The sequence below is a fragment of the Ictalurus punctatus genome, chromosome 3 (assembly GCF_001660625.3).
Source record: "Ictalurus punctatus breed USDA103 chromosome 3, Coco_2.0, whole genome shotgun sequence".
Classification (NCBI taxonomy): Eukaryota; Metazoa; Chordata; class Actinopteri; order Siluriformes; family Ictaluridae; genus Ictalurus; species Ictalurus punctatus.
In genome coordinates this window covers 16,530,601-16,550,055 of record NC_030418.2, presented here as the reverse complement: position 1 = coordinate 16,550,055, position 19,455 = coordinate 16,530,601, and the positions used below count along the sequence as shown (strand labels likewise).

The 19,455-nt window shown below is 38.9% G+C and overlaps 1 protein-coding gene across 2 annotated transcripts in view; it reads right to left on the bottom strand.

The window, feature by feature from the left end:
• Positions 1–19,455, bottom strand: part of lrmda (leucine rich melanocyte differentiation associated) — a 262,998-nt gene that overhangs the window by 80,307 nt on the left and 163,236 nt on the right. For both annotated transcript variants that reach the window (XM_047154240.2, XM_017464133.3), the window contains 3 exons: positions 14,837–14,963; positions 13,497–13,636; positions 10,192–10,318 (listed from right to left, as the gene is read on the bottom strand). In XM_047154240.2, the coding sequence (XP_047010196.1) occupies positions 10,192–10,318; positions 13,497–13,636; positions 14,837–14,963 (394 nt within the window). The remainder of the gene's footprint in view (positions 1–10,191; positions 10,319–13,496; positions 13,637–14,836; positions 14,964–19,455) is intronic.

Sequence of the window (19,455 nt, the reverse complement as noted above, 5' to 3'; positions counted from 1 at the left end):
ATATGCTTAGTGTTGATCATTAGGACACAGTTAAAAGTTCAGTAAAAACAAAAGAAAAAAAAGGAACACGATTTACTTAAATACTCAAATACACATCATTGTATATTCTTAATATTTACAACATGCACACATTCGGCATTCAGAAAACGCCGTAATTACTCACTCAGGCGAGAATTGTAAAACAAAACTGTTACAAAAACATGGCATGTAAAGCTAGTTATTCTCTTGTTGATGCACATCTGTCTCTGAGGTCAGAGATATGCTTATCCTTGAACTGACTGAGTGGGAGATAAATCTCTATCAGCGTCCCCTCACCTTAATGAAACCGAAATTAAGTGTTACAACAGTAACAGAAGCGACCAAGCCTATTTGCATGTGTATATAAATCATGATGACACAATTAGCGTTATGCGATACAATCAGAGGGAGGATTTACTTTAAATTTGCCTAATGATCTGGCTCCATTGAAAACTCCTGCTCTGGCACGGGCGCGAGCAATGTGGTGCACGCACACTGAAGCCTTTCAGAATAAGCCATCTGTGTTTAATTAGGCTGGCAGCATCTTACAATCATCTGAGGAAAACTGAAAAGTTAAACTGTAATTAAACTATGAGAACTGGCGCTGTGGGACATGCTTGTCTGTGCCTCTGTAATTGCAAAAACATCACTGAGTGAGTATTGTATCTGAAGTGAAACAGCAACTCACTTAGCGTTAGCATAACTCAGCCTGTCCACAGATAAGACCCAGACAGGGAATGGAGGCTAAATGCTGTTAGAGGATTTGCATCTTTGGATCAGTGTATGCCTAAGTTAAAAGCTGGCTCGTCTTTCGCAACTGACAAGAGAGAATGTGGAAAATAGTCTGTATTCCATTAAAAAAAAAACCCATCTGAATCATATTTGGGACAGTCTTATAAATAAATGTAGCTAATCTAGCAATGTTATTATTTACAAAATAATACACTGATATACCTGACCTCTTTGTTATGTCTAGTAATAAATCCACAGTTATTATTAAAGTTGTTATTAAGGACTTGATTGTCTAACTGCTAACACATTATAAAAAAATTAAAAACAGCTTTGTGCTATATCTCATCTCAAAAAGCAACACAAGTGCAATTGACAAATGGGAATACAAACTCCAAACTGTTCTCACTCACATTCCGTGAAGCAATACATATGTAAAACATCATCATGACTGCACAAACAAAATTCCACAAAAAAAAAAACAAAAAAACTAAACACCAAAAAAACATCTGCTTGTTTTCAAACAGAATACTATAATATGCCACTTGTGTAATAAGAGTGATATGACACTGAGGTCAACTGCTCATATCTTTCTGTTTTGTACTTGCCCATAAATCAACTGTGGAGCTATTACTAACAATTATCTGTGCTTTAAAGTTTTACGGTCTGTTTATGATGTGCAATGTTATCTGATTTATGTGGACACTGTGAGTCATTGCCTCTAATTGTGAGTGTTTTTTGTTTTGAACAATGCCCTTGCCATGACCTCCAGAAGTCCAGCTGCCAGAGCAGTTTCAGCAGCTTCCAAACACCAGAGCTGTCCCGAACTCGGTCCCCTAGGACATATGAGGAAAAACCCAGCCTGTCCTCAGCTCTTTTTGACACGACACGTGGAGGAGTCGCTGCACTTTTCCAGCTGGCTTTGCAGCAGGAGAAACAACATCATTGTGAGGAGGATGTTTCTCAGGCCTGTAGATAGCATGTGTATACGTAAGTGGGATGGAGTGATGATGTTACTGTGTACTCAACTCTGAAGCCTTGAGCCCTTCAGTTTACGTAGTTCATGTCATGAGGAGGGCACTGAAGCTAACATTTCCCACAACCTTAAACCCCATAGCATGTTTTTCAAAATTCAAAATGCATCCTGGATCAGTGCAGATATTCAGAGACGCTGAATATGAGTAGGATTACTCAGGGCGTTTTTGCACTTGGCCTGAATACTCAGGGTTGCATCCAGGACTGATTCTGGAGTCGTTTGTGGAAGGGCTCATAATCACAGGTTTTCTTTCACACAGAGGAACCAGGTAGCACAATTTCAAATGTACTTTTGTACACGCGGGTTTGCAGAAATGCACTAGGTTCAACTGTTTATTATTATGATTATTTCACTTTGGTAGCAACAATCAAGCTGTAGAAGAATGCTTTTGGATGCATCAAGAAATCATAGAAATACCTTCAAAGGATGAGCCTTTCTCGCTTAAGATATTTTGCCATGTAGAACAAGACAATATGCACGAAGATCCACAAAGATGCCCTAATTACAGTAACATTGCGCCAAGCGTATGTTCTTTTGTTTGGCCTATAATGATACATAATAGTGATAATATGGGACACAACACATGACTAGACTACACTGCAATAGCCATATCAATCTTATGAGTGGCCATTTTTGATTGAATGTTCCATATATTGATCATAATAACCTTTTCCTCCCACCATCAAGAAACGTGCAATCGGAAATAACACTATAAGTTAAACCAATCACATTACTTGGTGCATTGAGAGCAGAAAGCTTCCATACAGGATGTGCACTACACCAGGATTCGGTTAAAGCAAGTCTTAGACCACCGTTTTCAAAGGGAACAGGGATTGGATCTCTGGACCACTCCTGGGCTCTAAAACAGCTTTCACACTCTATCAAATGAACTGAAACCTCAGGGCAAGCAACCGAGGTTTTTTTTCCCCCCAGAACCACAAGTGTGAAAACGACCTAAGTGTATAGACTATTCTTCTGTTTAAATTAGCATCAGTTTGACACAATTTGGTGACAGTTCATCATGCAGTAAAAATAAGCCACTTTATGACATATTCTGCTCATGCATAATCTCAATACCAAGCAGAGATGTCACAAGCTACTATCAGCATCACAAATATAGGTACATCTGTCTGCGAAAAGTGGTAATAAACTTCCTTTTCCAAGCAATTTATTTAGTTGAGTTGCACTTTCCAGTGTGAATGATATTTTATAGTTGTCTCTGAGGAAAGATTTATCCCATAAAATGATTCAGCAAACACACTGAAGGCACAGTGGCACTGAGCTCTATAGCCCCCTGTTTATTATGTTTGAACACTTCAGGGAACTCATAATTCTCACGCAAGGAGATGAATATGGCACAAGCCTTTACCAGCCGTACATGAGAGATTACAAAGAGAGAGAGAGGAGGAACGAGCAAAGAAAATAGTTTGCCCTTCTCATGCTTGAACAAAAAAAATTCAGTTGTGTTCTATGAGGCATTTTCAGGTGGTCTGTTGCGGCCTGGTTCTGTTACGCTGTTGTTGTGATATGAACTCCTCTGCTGAGAGGCAGATTAATATGAAAAATGCACAGAGGAGATCCACTTCATAACTTTCCTGGCTCTGCCAGTGTGGATTACCCAGAGCGCCGTCTGTGTGACAAGAACTGATGGGACCTCAGTCCTGGCTCCAACTGCTCCAGTCTGCTTTTCATTACCCATGAGGAGGATGTGGGAGAAACCTTGTACCCCTACATGAATATCAAGTCAAACACTTCATCCAAGCACAACCTAGTTGACATTTCAGAGACATTACACTTTTATGTACCTACCAAACATTATTTTGTTAAGGGAGTGGGAGCAGTTACTTCATCCACTGTAAAATGTGTTTAAGATGCAGATGTCAGTGAAACATTCACGGGGCTGAATCCTGACCAACTGATGCCTGCAGAAAAGTGTTTGTACAGGTTGCCAAAGTGTTGTCAAAGTGTTTTGACAGATATGGCTATTTAAACGCAATACTTTAACAACATTCATGTACTTCAGAAGATGCCGAAAAAGCAGCCTACACACAACCACATGTATTTTTCCAAAAGATGCCCAGTCACTCAATGTGGTTTCATGCCATCAAATTCCATGACCTATGAGTCCTCTAAGAGAATTATCACATTATAGCATTCCTGCACGCCCAATTTCCCCTAAAAAAAAACGCAGCTCAAGGCTTTCCAAGTACCTCTTCTTAGCTCTGACGCTGGGGAGGGATCCTAAATAGCCTTTTCCAATTCCCTTGTTTTCTGCACATACTTGTTTAAACCATTTATTTATAACACTGACTCTCAAGAAATCCAATAAAAAGCATTCCCAATTATGCTGTCCTCATAACTACAGCTCACAAAATGACCTTCCTGCTTTGCAACACACATCAGCAATGCAGAGACACCAACACGAGCGAGACAGCTCATTTTCTACCACTTCCATTAATACATAGTTTTGGGGCCACTGGAGCATGCGGCAAAGGAAAATCAATGCAAAAGAGAAAAGGATTTGCAACAGGCTATAATAAATGTCTCCTTGAGCTAACGTGTGCACATGCAAAATAATTCAATACGTTCAAAGAGCAGGGCATCATTTTAAACCAGGAGATTTGCGTCAAGGCGAAAAAGAAAGCATCACTATCATGGTTGAAAAACAATAAAGACACTTTCTGTTAAGAAATCTGGGCTTCGAACTCTCTGGATACAATTTGAGAGTCTTGGAAAAGGTCAAAATGTTCAAACGTTATGGTATTCATATTGTATTAAAGTGTGCTGGAGATTGATGCAAACCATGTGGTGTTCCAGCATGTAAAGCCATAATGATTGAAAAGCAGCTTCAATCGTGGTCACACTCAATTTTAATGTGATTCAAAGCTCTCAAAAGTTCACAGAGACCTCTAAATGGTATGATTAACCATTTCACTGACACACAGAAAGGAGCCACGTATGAGCCTTTCAGTAAATCTGCTGCGGGTTCCAAAATTTTTTGGGCAAACAACCCCAAGTGGACATTATGAATTTTCTTTGACCCCAAACCTTGACCTTCCTACATTTTCCCCCCAGATTTATCATTTACGACCATTATGTGAGCATGTAAACATTTTATTATGTCGGTAACATACAGTATACATTATTGACTAAACATCAAAGGAATATTAATTGCACTGGCTTTCCTGTCTAGTGGGAAGAGTGAACATGCATTTCACTCTCAGCTTTTTGAGCAATACATAAGAATTAAAACACGACACCGTGTGTTGTTATAAGAAAATAATCCACGCCAGGGTGGTGTGCTATGGCTCTGATGTCTGAGAAGTCTGGTTTATACTTAACACTTGACTTTGCATGTGGCAATGTGAGTTGCATTGTTCAGGCACTCACCTGCCTATTATGTACAGCTGGAGGTTTAAATGTCACATTCACTAGATGGTACGTCAAGGCAAAAACATCCCTGTCTGGCAGATATTCAAGTTGAACTCCAAAATATTTAGTGATTTCATGCACAGCAACATTAAACACTCAAATCTTGAACACTTTTACTTGTAATGACTGACTGTCATGAGATGCGTCTCAAGTTGGAAACTTGAAATCTTGCATTCAAAAGTATTTATTAATCTAGAGAATCCAGAAGACTGGTACGCAGAACAGACCTTTCAGTAGGTTTGGAGGCTACATTAGAGGTTTTGAAAATTCAAACACTAACTGTAATCGGAAAACGGGTTAGTATTAGTTATTCCATGGTCTAAAATAGTACATAAGTATGCAATTTGAAACACAGTGCTAGTTTGCTTAGCAGAGGTAGATGGAAAGGGAAAATTTCTCCCTTCAGTCTCCTCTTCAGGAGGTGAAATACTGGTCAATTGAGTTAATGTCTCAATTGACTTAGCCAGTCTAAAACATTCCACTTTTTCTCCGAACAAAGTCCTGTGTTGTGTTGGCAGTGTGTTTGGGTCATTGTCTTGCTGCATGAAGAAGTTCCTCCCGATTAATTTGGATGCATTTCTCTGTAAATTGGCAGACAGAATGTTCCTGTAAACTTCTGAATTCATTCTGCTGCTACCATCATGAGTTACATCATCAATAAAATTAGTGAGCCTATTCCAGCAGTAGCCATGCAAGCCCAAGCCATCACACTACCTCCACCATGTTTGACTGATCAGTATGTTTTGGATCATGAGCAGATCCTTTCTTTCTCCACACTTTGGCCTTTCCATCACTTTGGTAGAGGTTAATGTTGGTTCCAGAACTTTTGCAGCTCATTTCTGTATTTCTTTGCAAATTCCAATCTATCTTTCTGATTCTTACTGCTGATGAGTGTTTGCATCTTGTGGTATGGCCTCTATATTTCTGCTCTCATTCACCCCTGCCCTGTGGAGATTGTCGGTGATGTCACTGACTGTTCTTCTTGGGGTTTTCTTCACAGCTCTCACAATGTTTCAATGATCAGCTATTGTTATTTTCCTTGGCTGACCCATTTGGTGTCTGTTGCTCGGTATACCAGTGGTTTCTTTCTTTTTCAGGACACTATAAATGGTTGTATTAGCTATGCCCAATGTTTGTGCAGTGCCTCCAATTCTCTGATTGATTTTCCCTCTTTTTTCAACTTTAAAATGGCTTGATTTTCTCCCATAGACAGCTCTCTCATCCTCATGTTGGCTTATCCTTTTTAACAACAAATGCAGTCATCACAGGGGAAACTGAAGGCTAAAACCAAGAATAGATGTTCACAGCTATTTCTTGTTTAAACAACCAATCTAACAAGACACGCCTGCCTGGGTAACAGGAAACACCTCTCAGTCACCTGTTCTGTTCCAAAATTTTTGCTTGCCTACAAATTGGGTGGTCTGATACAAAATGTTTTATGTTCTGTCATTTAACACATCTACATATAAATACCAGGAAATAAAAGCCAAAATTCTAAACTCTCTTCTCATATTCATCTTTTGATCTCAAACGCAAATGTCTTCAGTCTACAGCAATAACAATTGAATTGACCATGCCGTTCCAATAGTTTTGGAAGGGACTGTATCAGTTAAGCCCTAATCACTGTGTTAGTTACTCAGGGTAGTGTTTGTAATAAGTTCCTCTGTGATAAAACTCTCACATTCTGACAGCAATAGAAAGCTACTAGAAACGTGTTTATGCCATTTTAATTTATATGTAAATTAACAGGTTCTTTTTCCTGTTTACATCACAGCAATACGATCACATTGTCATGAATTTCACAATCATGAAATCATTTTAAGAAAAATACAGTAATGATGGTGTGCTCTACAAAAAAAAATAAGGCTTTAAATCATCTGTAGCTGTCATTATAATAAATGTAATCAGGCGGTGGAATCACAATTTTAATTGGTGTGCTTTCTATTTTTTTCTAACAGGCTCCCAATGAAAACACAATGAAGACACGACACAAGGCTTCCACAGCATACACCATTTTCTGATGACATATTACATCGATTTGTGGATTTAAATGCAGGTTTAAATGGTTAAAAGTGTATCTTTTCTGTGAGACAGAATTGATATCAATCTGGGAAAAAAAGCATCATCATCATTGTTGTTCCAGCAGTTTTCAAAACAAAGCCATGCATTAGGTGCACATTAGATATACTTTAATTTCATTATACAGAAAGCACAATGTTTTCAAAATAAAATGTAACATGAGTTGCAGAATGTAGTCTGGCCTGTATCTTTGTCATTTTCCACATAACCTATTAAACGACATTTTAGTGGCCAAAACATGCAGAGTGAAAAAAACCCCAAACAATATTTATTATATTACAAAAGTAAAATGTTGCAATAATGTTCCAAATTTATGGTTATCTAAGCTTCGTTTATAAATAAGACTTCAACTGCTGTACAGCTCTTCTACCCTGTGCACTGCGCTGAAGAAGAATGGGAAATTTGTGAAAATGAACGTGCTAATTGCAGGCTGCTGTAACATGGTTAAAACCAGTGTGTCTTTCAATGTAAGACACCCCGCTGGATGGAACATAAAAGCAAACACAAATAACTAATTATGCCATCATCTTCAGGCGGCTTGGCTCGGTGCTAGCTTGTCTCCACCGCTTGTTAATTGGTGACCTGCACTATTGGTCAGCAGACAATCGGCACGATGATGAAGCCAATTAGAGCTGGGGAGTACACATGGCCCACAGAGCTTGTTGTGGCTGCCACATCATGTCTTATCTAATTCAAAACAAACGCTGGGGAAGTGCTGGCATGACAGCTCGGGACTCTCTGACGTGGCCAACTTTCTCTATCTGCCTCTCAAAATGGACCTCACAAAGGCACCTATTGTGCGGAAGAGTGCGCCTTTAGAGCATTAAAGCAGAGTTTAATCCAGTTAAGTGCAGGGCACAGAAGAGAGACCTGACTTAGTTTTCTTCTATATCTGCGTCTCCTTAGGTGTGTTGTTAAAATGGCTTTAAACAAAACCACGGAATACTCCAAGTAGATTTATTACTTTGCTGTGTTTCAAGTGTATTGCTTTTTGTTTATTTGATTGTGAGGTCCCGACAACACATATTTCACAAGTTGAAAATTCACTCTGTGTGTCCAGGAGTGGTTTAGTTTATTCCAGTGGAATAGTTACACAACACATCATTCCCTAATTTGTGACTAACCAACTCCAAACATGCCAGAATCAGGCTCACTCATCACAGTGATTTGCCTTTCTCTTTCACGACTTTAATGTGGAATAAAATAAGCGACTTCAACATCTTGAAACCAGACAATAACTGCTTGCCTCACTGCGATGATGAATGATCTGTTCCTTTTGCACTTTAGGAAATCCCGTGTTGACTCACAAGAGCAGCCCCTGTCAGGAGACCGCTTTGTTCTTGCCAAAGCTACCACCATATTTACCTTTCAAATCCAGCATGCAGCTCTGGGGATGGGGCTGCGATAAAGCCGAAACCACAACATAAATATTTTAAGGCTGCACAATTACATAGAATCAAATCTTAGTGAAGTTGTTGGTTTATATGCCATGGAGCAGAAGGCAGAAAATAAGAGGAGAGGGGTGCAAAAAATGAAATAAGATCAGAAAATAATTTTTGAAGAGGAAAAATATCTGAAAAACAAGTATGGGAGGAATAAGTGTGTGTGTGTGTGTGTGTGTGTGTGTGTGTGCAAAATGACTGAGAGCATGATGGCATGATGATGTCCAGTGTATCCAATGTGAGGCCTTCATGTGAGTTTGAAAGTGAACAGGACAAGGGAGAAACATGTCTTCAAAGAGTCCAACAAAGCAGAAGACCTTATGGTAGAGCAGAACGTATATTAAAGGGAAAGTCCACTCTGAAACACATTAAATATGTTTATATTGAAATATTTGTGATATGGTAATGATTCTGGTACTAATTTGTTGGATCATGATGTATTATTAGATTCAATGCTGTTTAATATGGGAAAATCAGCTCAACACAGGTTTAATTGTTAGCACCTAAAAACGAAAGATTTCTCACTGACCATTTTGCAGTGGCATTTAATATCATATTAATGAGAAATCCGATGTAAAGTTCGTGGAAATGGCAAATGTTGGACACCAAGCTCCAGAATGTTGGACACCATGCTCCGATGCAGCTACACAAAGTTGCTCTGAGTTAGGAATTGGCTCGGCTAGTTATTTACGTTGGTATTAGTATAAAAGCTGAAGCTTTGGAACCCTATCTGTCTGAGGCAAATCCAACTCAGAATTCCATTCCTAAACAAATCATAGGCATCATTGAATCTCAAATCTATCCATTCATCAATCTTCCAAACTGCTTATCCTACACAGGGTCACTGGGGAGTTTGGAGCCTATCCCTCAAGACAGGGGACATCCTGGACAAGGTGGCAACCCATCGCAGGGCACAATCCCTCACCCATTCACACACTCCGAACAATTTGGAAATGCCAATCAGCCTACAACACATGTCTTTAGACTGAGGGAGGAAACCGGAGTACCCGGAGGAAACCCCGAAGCATGGGGAGAACATGTAAACTCCACGCACACAGAGCAAATGTGCGATTCAAATCCCCAACCCTGGAGGTACAAGGCAAACCTTCTAACCACTAAGCCACCGTACCCCGCTTGAAGCTCAAATGTTAATTATAAAGATTCGTTTTGGATACAGTCACCCAAACAGACAGACAGAAAGGCAGACAGACAGAGATAGGTCATATGAATGTAAGAGGAGCCTCTAGTAATTGTTTCTAGTTTAACAGATTATTGTGCATAGTTTTCCTTCCAGAATTACACACTGATGCAAAATTGCAGTGATCTTCCAGCTGTTTAGATGCAACCTTCACAATGTAATTATTTTTTTTTACATTTAATACTTCCCTTAGGCACAGCATTAGCATCATGGGTGTTCTGTTATTGTAATGAAAATGAAAATAAGTAGACACAGACCTGCTCAGTTTTAGGCCTGACCACCTTCATGAATTCGCCTCGGGCCTTGGCCTCCAGATGTTCTGTCTGAGTCACTCTCCTGCTGTCCAGGAACTTCAGGTTCCTCAGTTTATGCAGCACAAAGTACCTGTACACCATGAAAACAGTCAACAATACTGTCAAACAATGCAAGTAAACATCATTTACTTTGAGTTCATATCTTAAACAGGATGCTAGTGACTATTTAGTTTTTTAGAATCTTTGCACTTTAGTAATACTAAATGTAGATTATTAAAAATCCAAAATGCTAAACATAAATGATACTAGAAATGAGCCCAAGCAAGAAATTCCCCCAACAAGCTCTCTATATATATTTTTTCCAAGCAGCAGTTTGACAATTATATTAACAGCATTAAATGTGAAAACTTGTTTACTTATTGTTAATATAATAGTGCTGATATTTGTAAATAGAAAAATCTCCTTCAAAGTGGATACAAATTAGGGCAGTATATATAAATAGGTTGGAAAATAAAATACATAGACCTCATCTGTCAAGCTGTCATTGCTGTAACATTACAGGTGTCTTTTTAAGCTTTCACACACTCTCTATCTTTCATTCAGAGGCAGAAAGTGACATGAGATAATAATACGAATATGGAGATGACAACAGAATCTTTCACTGGCTGACTGGAATGGTGGAAGCAACATGTCAAGATTAAGCTTTAGAGAGAGAGAGAGAGAGAGAGAGAGAGCAGATGTGTATATGGGCAGCAAACAGATCCCAACTGAGCTCTCATGCACAGGCCAGTGACAAACTGATGATGATGATGTTGATGACTATGATGGAAGAAGATAGCAACCCCATGATACATGTTCATTACAGATGCCTCAAAGAAAACAGAATTTCAGATTGATCTTATTAAGATATGTTTGGAGCAAAATTGAGCTATGAATATTTCGCATGTCTATCAAAACTGAGGAGAAACATTTACTGTATCTGCTTGTGTAGCTCTTCATAATATCTGCACATATGAAATATACTGTTACAGTTTTCCTTAAACATGTGAAAACAGCAGAAACATTCATTAAAAAAAATAAAACCTAACTAGCTTTAGGTAACGTATATATTTAATATGCAGGTGCTTCCTGATTATTCCGTATTGTTTTGTGGGGTTTAAACAGATGGCTGGTGCTAAGTCAACCTCAGCTGCAGTTTAAAACACCTGAAGCCATATTGAGATTAACTTTTGGTCCTGAAAACATACACAGAGTTTTAGAAGGAAATAAATGCCACTAATGCATTGGAACTGTACAGAAATGCTGCTAGTAGGAAATAAATCCCGAGCCTCTTAGTTAAACAATGATGAATGAGTAGGAAAATATGCCTATTCGTTTCATATGGCTACTTAATATACGTGGTATGCTGTATATTAATATGCCACTGCCAAGGTTACTTTATTTATTTTGAGATATGCGTGGTCAAGGTCAGTCCCGCCATGACCCGTGTGCTGCCTAAGACATAAAGTCAGACATAAAATCTGCATCAGGGTCAAACTGATGTATTACTACGTGACACATTATGAATATTCCATCACAGATCCACCCTTGCTGTCAGTCAGTGAGAGAGCGGCCTTCCCCAGCACTAATTGAAGCAGTAAGCAGCGCCTTGTAGGTTCATCTGTATGGTAAATGATTTATACCGAACACAGTGTCAGATAAAATGCTCTTAAGACTGGTACAGACAAAAGAAGGTGTTCTCTTCCCCTCCTGTGCCGGTTCTCTCCTTCCCTGTAGCCGACAGGGTTTCATGCTGAAAAGCTGACAAATGGTGGTAGCATAGCGTGGCATTGCACTCCCATGGGCCTGGGCTTGATAATGAATGCATCGTTTCATCTTGTAAGAAAAGATACCAAACAGTCGTTGGTGGTTATCACAATTCACACATGAAATCGATTTTGGAACTCATCGCAAAATGAGGAAAGAAAGGTGAGGTTGAGTACTTTTAAGAGAAATGAGGTAATATCTTTTGCCTCTGCTGGCTAGTTTAATTTATGACATTGCGCAACATCCATTTATGCTCAGAAAGTTTATAGAACACATTCCTTAGACAAACAAGCTTTTGGAGGTTAAGTAAAAACATCGACTGTAAGATCTATATCTGTCACACCACATGACCATTACAATGACGAAAAAACTATTACAATGAAATATTTTCTTTCCCCATTTCATATAAATTCATTACTAATGTACATTTGAGCTGGACTGAAAAATACTAACAGGTCAAAATCATGTTAGAATCTCGCAATAATAGATTTGGACAGCAAACATTTGAAAGAAAAATAGCCACACTAAAGAAATAGTAATTTGGTTTGTGGAATAGGTATTTTTGTATTTGGAATGTCAATCATTTTTCACAAGCTGGTTTAGAATGATCACCAGAATGAGGGTATGAATGTTGGTGTGGGCATGAGTTTATATAGAATATGCCCATGCTAATATATTCATACCAAATGTTTATAAAAGAATAGAAATATCAAACCTGAATATCTTGATCTGGTGAGGACATTTGGCTGGTCCCTCACCTGCTTTTTTTTTTTTTTTTAATTAAAACTGTAGGTGTGTCCCAAAAGGCACACATATGTACGCACTATTCTTCGCCATTTTGTAGTATAAATATTGTGATTAGTGTGTTCCCTCTGAAACCCTACCAAAAAAGTGCACTTTAAGTTGATGCACTCATTCAAATGAAAAAACAAAGTGTGGAATAATGGACACTTCACGCACACAATGGTCGCAACTTCCTTTATGTAGCAGAAGGGGAGGGGCAATATCCATAGCCACAACCATAACTTACTATGTTGATTTTAAATTGTGAAAGCAAAATTTTACACCTCTGTCTGACGGTCACTGAGGACTTGTCGGTCATAAAAGGAAACATTATCATAAACAGTCAAATGTAACAATTAATTTTTGTTATCTGTGTGCCTACTTCGCTAATACTAGCGCCATCGCATTACATGTGTTTGACTTAATTTGTCCTCGACTGGGTAATAGCATATACTTCCGGTTAGTACCATACCAAAAGTGTGTTATTTGAGACAATTCCACCCTTCTAAAATTGATACACTAGACAGCAGAGTGTATACTGCATAGTACAAGTATATAATGTATAGTACTGTCTTTCATTTGTAAAAAAAACAAACAAACAAACAAAAAAAAGCTACAATAGACATAATAATACTTTTTGGTTACTAAGTTTAAGGTTAGGTTTTTGTGTATGCATAGGTTAACAGTGTGTGTGTGTGTGTGTGTGTGTTGCCTCAGACCTGTATCTCTGGTAATCATCCTCATCTTTATCCAGGCTGACCAGCTGATTGGGACAGGCCTCATTTCCCAGCAGGCTCAGGTACTCAAGAGCTGGTGTTACTTCCTGCAAATGCTCAAGCAAGGCCTCAATGTCTGAGAGGTATCAAAGAGCAGAAGTCAAGGAATTCAAGCTTTATTTACATCAGACCCTGGTTCTGTTCTCCTGCTCACCTCCTCCAAGCTTACTCAGCGATCACTGTATTTGAAGGTGTAAGATCGGCTACGTTTAAGGGTGAGAATTTGGCGCTGTGTCATATTTGGCTGTCCCCATCCCGTGTTTTGCTCTCCATTTCCCGGGTGGTTTGGTACAGAACATTAAAACATAGACAAAATGATGGATGCCCTGTGATAAAAAAAGGGTTAGTGACTTTTTTTCTCTTCCCACCGTGCAAAGAAACAAACAGCCACTTCACAGCACATTCATCACTATTACATTCATGTCATTGGAAAACGGAGCCAGAATATGTCAAAATACAACTGCACTAATGCAGCACTTGAATTTCAATAGCGGAGGGCCACTACGGGGTGTAAATAATTGGCCCATTAGCATGTGCAGACCACTTCACAGCAGAACTCAGGTATGAGCTGCTGACACTCAGCTGGAAGAGAGCTGCCTGTAATGGTGAAACAGGAGAACAAAGTGTGAGGCAGTGTCATTACAGTGTGCCTCAAAACACACACACACACACACACACACACACACACACAAACTTAGCAATTATTTCTGATCAAGTTCTGATCAAGTTGGCTGAACTTTCCAACACTTGCTGTAGTCTGACACACAGTTTTGCATTTGTAAATATCTGAAAAATTTCTGTCCGTGTAATTCACAAAGCATAATTATTTGTATTGATTTATATTTCCTGTTTTTTACTGCAGTGTTAGAGCCATAAGAAAAACATGTTCTGCACTCATATTTACAAATTTGTCTTCTGTCCTAAAAAAAAGAGAATACATTACCGTATTATATATCATGACTACTTCATGCTCAATGCAGGATGAAGGCCATAACACAGTCAGAGCTTTTATGAGTCTTTCTTCCACTAGAGGTCACCGTGGCACAAAGTCAGCTTCACTATATTGGCTTCTACCTCCAAGCCTCTCTCAGTCTAAGAGGATCTCAATTTAATACAATAACACCATTTAAAGAGCATTTAAAGGCCTGAAGTGTGTAAAGGCGAGATCCTAAACTGTATGACGAGCTTGCAGTGAGAGAGTTCAGCACTTACTATAACTCGCCGTTCACTGTGCTGTAAATCATGAGATGGCACACAAAAGCAGCGCTGGGCTGAAAGGATATTTGGTTCTTATTGAGTGTTAGGGTATGGAGCTGTGGTAACCTGGGCAACCGGAGGTCATTTCCGAGAAGATTGTTGTCCACAATCAGCTCTTCCAGTTGGCTGAACGCTTTCAGGCCTGTCAGTGACCTGCAATGATAAGGCAGAAGAGGAAAAATGATATGGCCCTAAATCTGGGCGGCCATTATGTGCAGAAATAAATATTTCAGCCAGCCTCTTTCACAAGCCGGAATAGTTCGGGCTTGGGCCTGTCAGTAGAGTGAATGACAAGAATTAGTGGCGCTAAGATCCCCTGGCATGGCGCGGCCTCCTTCGCACACTGGCAGTATGAGTGATGAGGGTCACTCGTGAGTAGCCAGGATTCAAAACAAAAGGGCTTCAGAAATGCAGTGTGCGGGATGAATTTGTCAATGTCTTGTGCCTTCAGGCACCCAGCTTTGCCTGACCCTAACCCTCCATTCCCAAGATAAATAACTCTGTCACAGTTCACCTTCACTCCCCCGACACAAATTTAACTTGTCATCCATCATTTTCCCAGCGCAACTATAAAACCCGCCACAAACGGAATGAGTACAACTTCCACCACTCCACCATGATGAGCCCATTTGGAGTAGCAAAACAACAGTTTTTTTGTTTTTTTTAATGGGGGAAAGTTTGATGTTTGCTTTTTATTCAGCAGCATGACTTCTAATCCCTTGGTGCAACACACACTCACTCTCTCTCTCTCTCTCTCTCTCTCTCTCCCCCCCAAGGACTTTGGTGCTGCATGGTCCCCCCCCCCAAGCATTGCTCTGGCATAAACATGATGGAGGGTGGTGTTCAGGGTAATGTCGGGGCCTTCCAAAGTTCACCATGCGGATGGTGCACAAAGCCGGGGTGTGTGTTTCTAATCCCTCAAATGGCAAAGGCTGACAACCTACAATGTTAATGTGTCCACCTTCAGTTAACTGACATTTAGCTCTGTCAGCTCACCTTGGAAAAAGAACAACTCAATAGCAATTGAGACGCTGGCTTTCATTCCTTTTAAACTGAAAGACATGCAGTAATCAAATGAAGCTGCAATGACAGGACAGCATAGTTTGCTTTTTTTTTTTATCTGGTGCGTTTAAATCCTGAATAGACGGAAGAAATCTAGGGCCGATATCCCATGGGCAAATGGGAGAGGAGTAAAGGTCGGCTTATTTATGCAAAGCCTGTCTTTTGGGAAAAGGCAATGTCGTTGGTGAACAAATCCATCCAAATTGTGGCTATGATTAGACATTTTTAATCATTCTTCATCAGTTATGTCAATGCAGTGCATCACTGCTGAGGATCAGTAAGTAGCTAAAAGAGTGAGGGGGAGACACACACCCCAACACAGAAAGAGTAATAGGGAGACAAATAGAAAAAGCATTTAAAAGAGACTCTCTCTACACATTATTTCGACCCTGTGTGAGTGTGCACAAGTGTGTCTCGGTCTATACATGCAGTGCAATGGCTCTTATTTGCCAGGTCAGTAAATGAAAACTGGACTCCCGCTCATCTCCACCTGTCTGCCTTGGCTAGTCTGTGGCATGTGTAATGTTATTAGCTGCTTGGTTAAAAGGCGCGTGCGTGGCATGGGGGGGCTGCTTATTAATTGTTGTTTTCATGTCACCACTGCTGTGTGCACTCTGTGATTTAATCAGTTAAATTCACAGCCAAGGGAGAGACTGAATCACATTCACAACAACATGGGGGATTGAGCCGTAATAGCCTCAGGTCTCTAAGTACTCAGAGCAAATTTCACCTAAACATTCAGGACTCTTTCCACCATTATAATCCATAATCCATTAATCCATGTGTAAAGTCTAAAATGAGTAAACTTTTTACATTTGTACAGTTAATTGTGCAATAACGTCACACAGCTTCTTTGTTTTGAACTATGCTAATGGGCAAAAGTGAATCTGGATTTCTCTAGAGATGTGATACAAACATATGAGCGCGCGCGCACACACACACACACACACACACACAACGTGTACAGGATGCAACCTTTCTGATTTGTACATCTCTCCCATGGAAAAAGTGGCTTGCACATTTTCACCATCATCTTCAATCCTATCAAAATCACACAAGCGGTGTCTGATTGGAGAAGAGAGAGAGAGAGAGAGAGAGAGAGAGAGAGAGAGAGAGAGAGAGAGAAAGAACTTATGATAATTAGATATTTATGATCAAGCTTATCATCTAGTATATTTTATATAAAGTCGTGTGAAAATAATTTTTTTACATATTTGGACAAGCAACCATTTAATCCTCTTTGAAACAGTGGCTATTAATGAAGCTGATATACTTAAACAAAACCACAAGGAAAAAGAACTGTGGCCAAAGAACTCTATCCTTGACTTGTCTGTCCAGAGTGCATTATTCCAAAAGGCCTGGTCTTTGCTTACATGCTCATTGGCAAACTGTAGTCTTGCAAAGACTTTTTCCTGGCACGCTTCCCATGCAGGTCAAATTTGCATCTCTTTCTGATTGTACAAGCATGCACTTTGACACCAACATTCGCAAGACTAGCAGATTACTAGCAGATCCTGTGATGAATTTTGGGGTTCTTCGTGACTTCTTTTTGCATCAGTCTGCTCTTGGGCTTAATTTGCTGGGACGGCCAAACCTGGAATAATTGTCAGTTGTTTGAAATCTGTGCCACCTGTAGATGATTTCCCTTACCATGGAATGATGTATTTCAAATAATTTGGAGATTTTTGTTAATTTAAATGTGAAAATTAGTACAAAATGTCAAGTTTATGTGTCATTTGATAGAGTGTATCAGCTTTATCAATAGGCACTATGTATATATCAGTGCAAGCGAGTGCACTATCTATCTATCTATCTATATAACTATATATATATATATATATATGTATATGTATATATACATACACACACACACACACACACACACACACACACACACACACACACACACACACACACACACACACAGGTGAATCTGAAAAAAATTAGAATATTGTGGAAAAGCTAGTTTTAATTTCTTTATTCTAATATTTTGAGATACTTGATTTTTGATTTCCATGAGCTGTAAGCCATAATCATCAAGATTAAAACAAAACAAAAAAAAAGGCTTGAAATATTTCACTTTATGTGTAATGAATCTAGAATATATGAAAGTTCCACTTTTTTGAATTAAATTAAGGGAAAAAATGAACTTTTCCACGATATTCAAATTTGAACACAAATTTGATACAGGAATTATATACCAACTTTAAAAGCAACACCTGTACTCCTGCTACTTCATACAATTATCCAGTCAGAATGGTCTATTTCTAATCATCAACTGTTCAGTTTCTGTGAACCTGTGCCCACTGGAGCCTCAGATTCCTGTTCTTGGATTACAGGAGTGAAACCTGAAGAGCATACTCTTCTGCTCAGCACAGTTGCAAAGAGTGATTATTTGAACTACCATAGGAGTCTTTAAAAAAATATGAATCATTTAATAATTTATATAAGGCTCACACCAGCCTTGCCATTCTCCTCTGATCTCTCAAGGCATTTTCACCCACAGAGCTGGATTTTTTGTTGTTGTTTATCACACCATTCTGTGTAAACTCTAGGGACTGTTGTGTGTGAAAATCTGAGGAGATTAGCAGTTTCTAAAATCTCAAACCTGCCCATCTGGCACCAACAACCGTGGCACAGTCAAAGTCACTCAGATCACATTTCCCCCCCATTCTGATGTTGATGTGAACGTTACCTGAAGTTCTTGACCTGTATCTGCATGATTTTATACTTTGCCCTGCTGCCACATGATTGACTGATTGGATAATTGCATGAATGAGAAGGTGTACAGGTGTTCCTAATAAAACAGTCAGCGACTGTGTAAAAGTTAGAATTTAAAATGTGAGTAAATTTGTGTACTTTCTCAAGTCAAAATTTGTTGATACAGATGTACTTACATAAACACATCCTCAATAGTACATTATAGCTCATGTAGATTATATGTAGTTCTACAGGTATTAGAGACACTTCAAATAAAGTGAGACAAGCTATACACATTTTCTATAATAATATTTTCTGCATGACCATTCTTAATATTAACACCACAATATTTTAATACTATTAGTACTATTTTAAATTTTAATACAGTGTTTGTGACTTTTAGGGCACAATTTGCACATTATCACACAAACGCAACAATAGTTAATAGTTGCAAAGACACATGTTTTAAAAGCTAATATTATTATTTAAATGGGAATGCTTTTTTTTGTTAGAAAGGCATGTATATACACAGTTTATATATATATATATATATATATATATATATATATATATATATATATATAGATATATATATATATATATATATATAGCCATGTGGTCATGGTGTATATAGGTCTACTGGTCCTTTAAAACCTTTGACATGCAAAGTTTCTTTTGAAAGGCCGGGCCTGTTAAACAAATTACTATGCTGCCTATCCTCAAAGGAAGTCAAATAACAGGACAGGAGCACAGACAATGACACAGAGATGACCTGACAGAGATGGATGGATCGATAGAGAAATACTAATGCAGACACGCTGATTGATAAACTGCTACTGACAAGAGGGGGAGGGGGGCACTCTGTGATTATTGGTTGAAATGT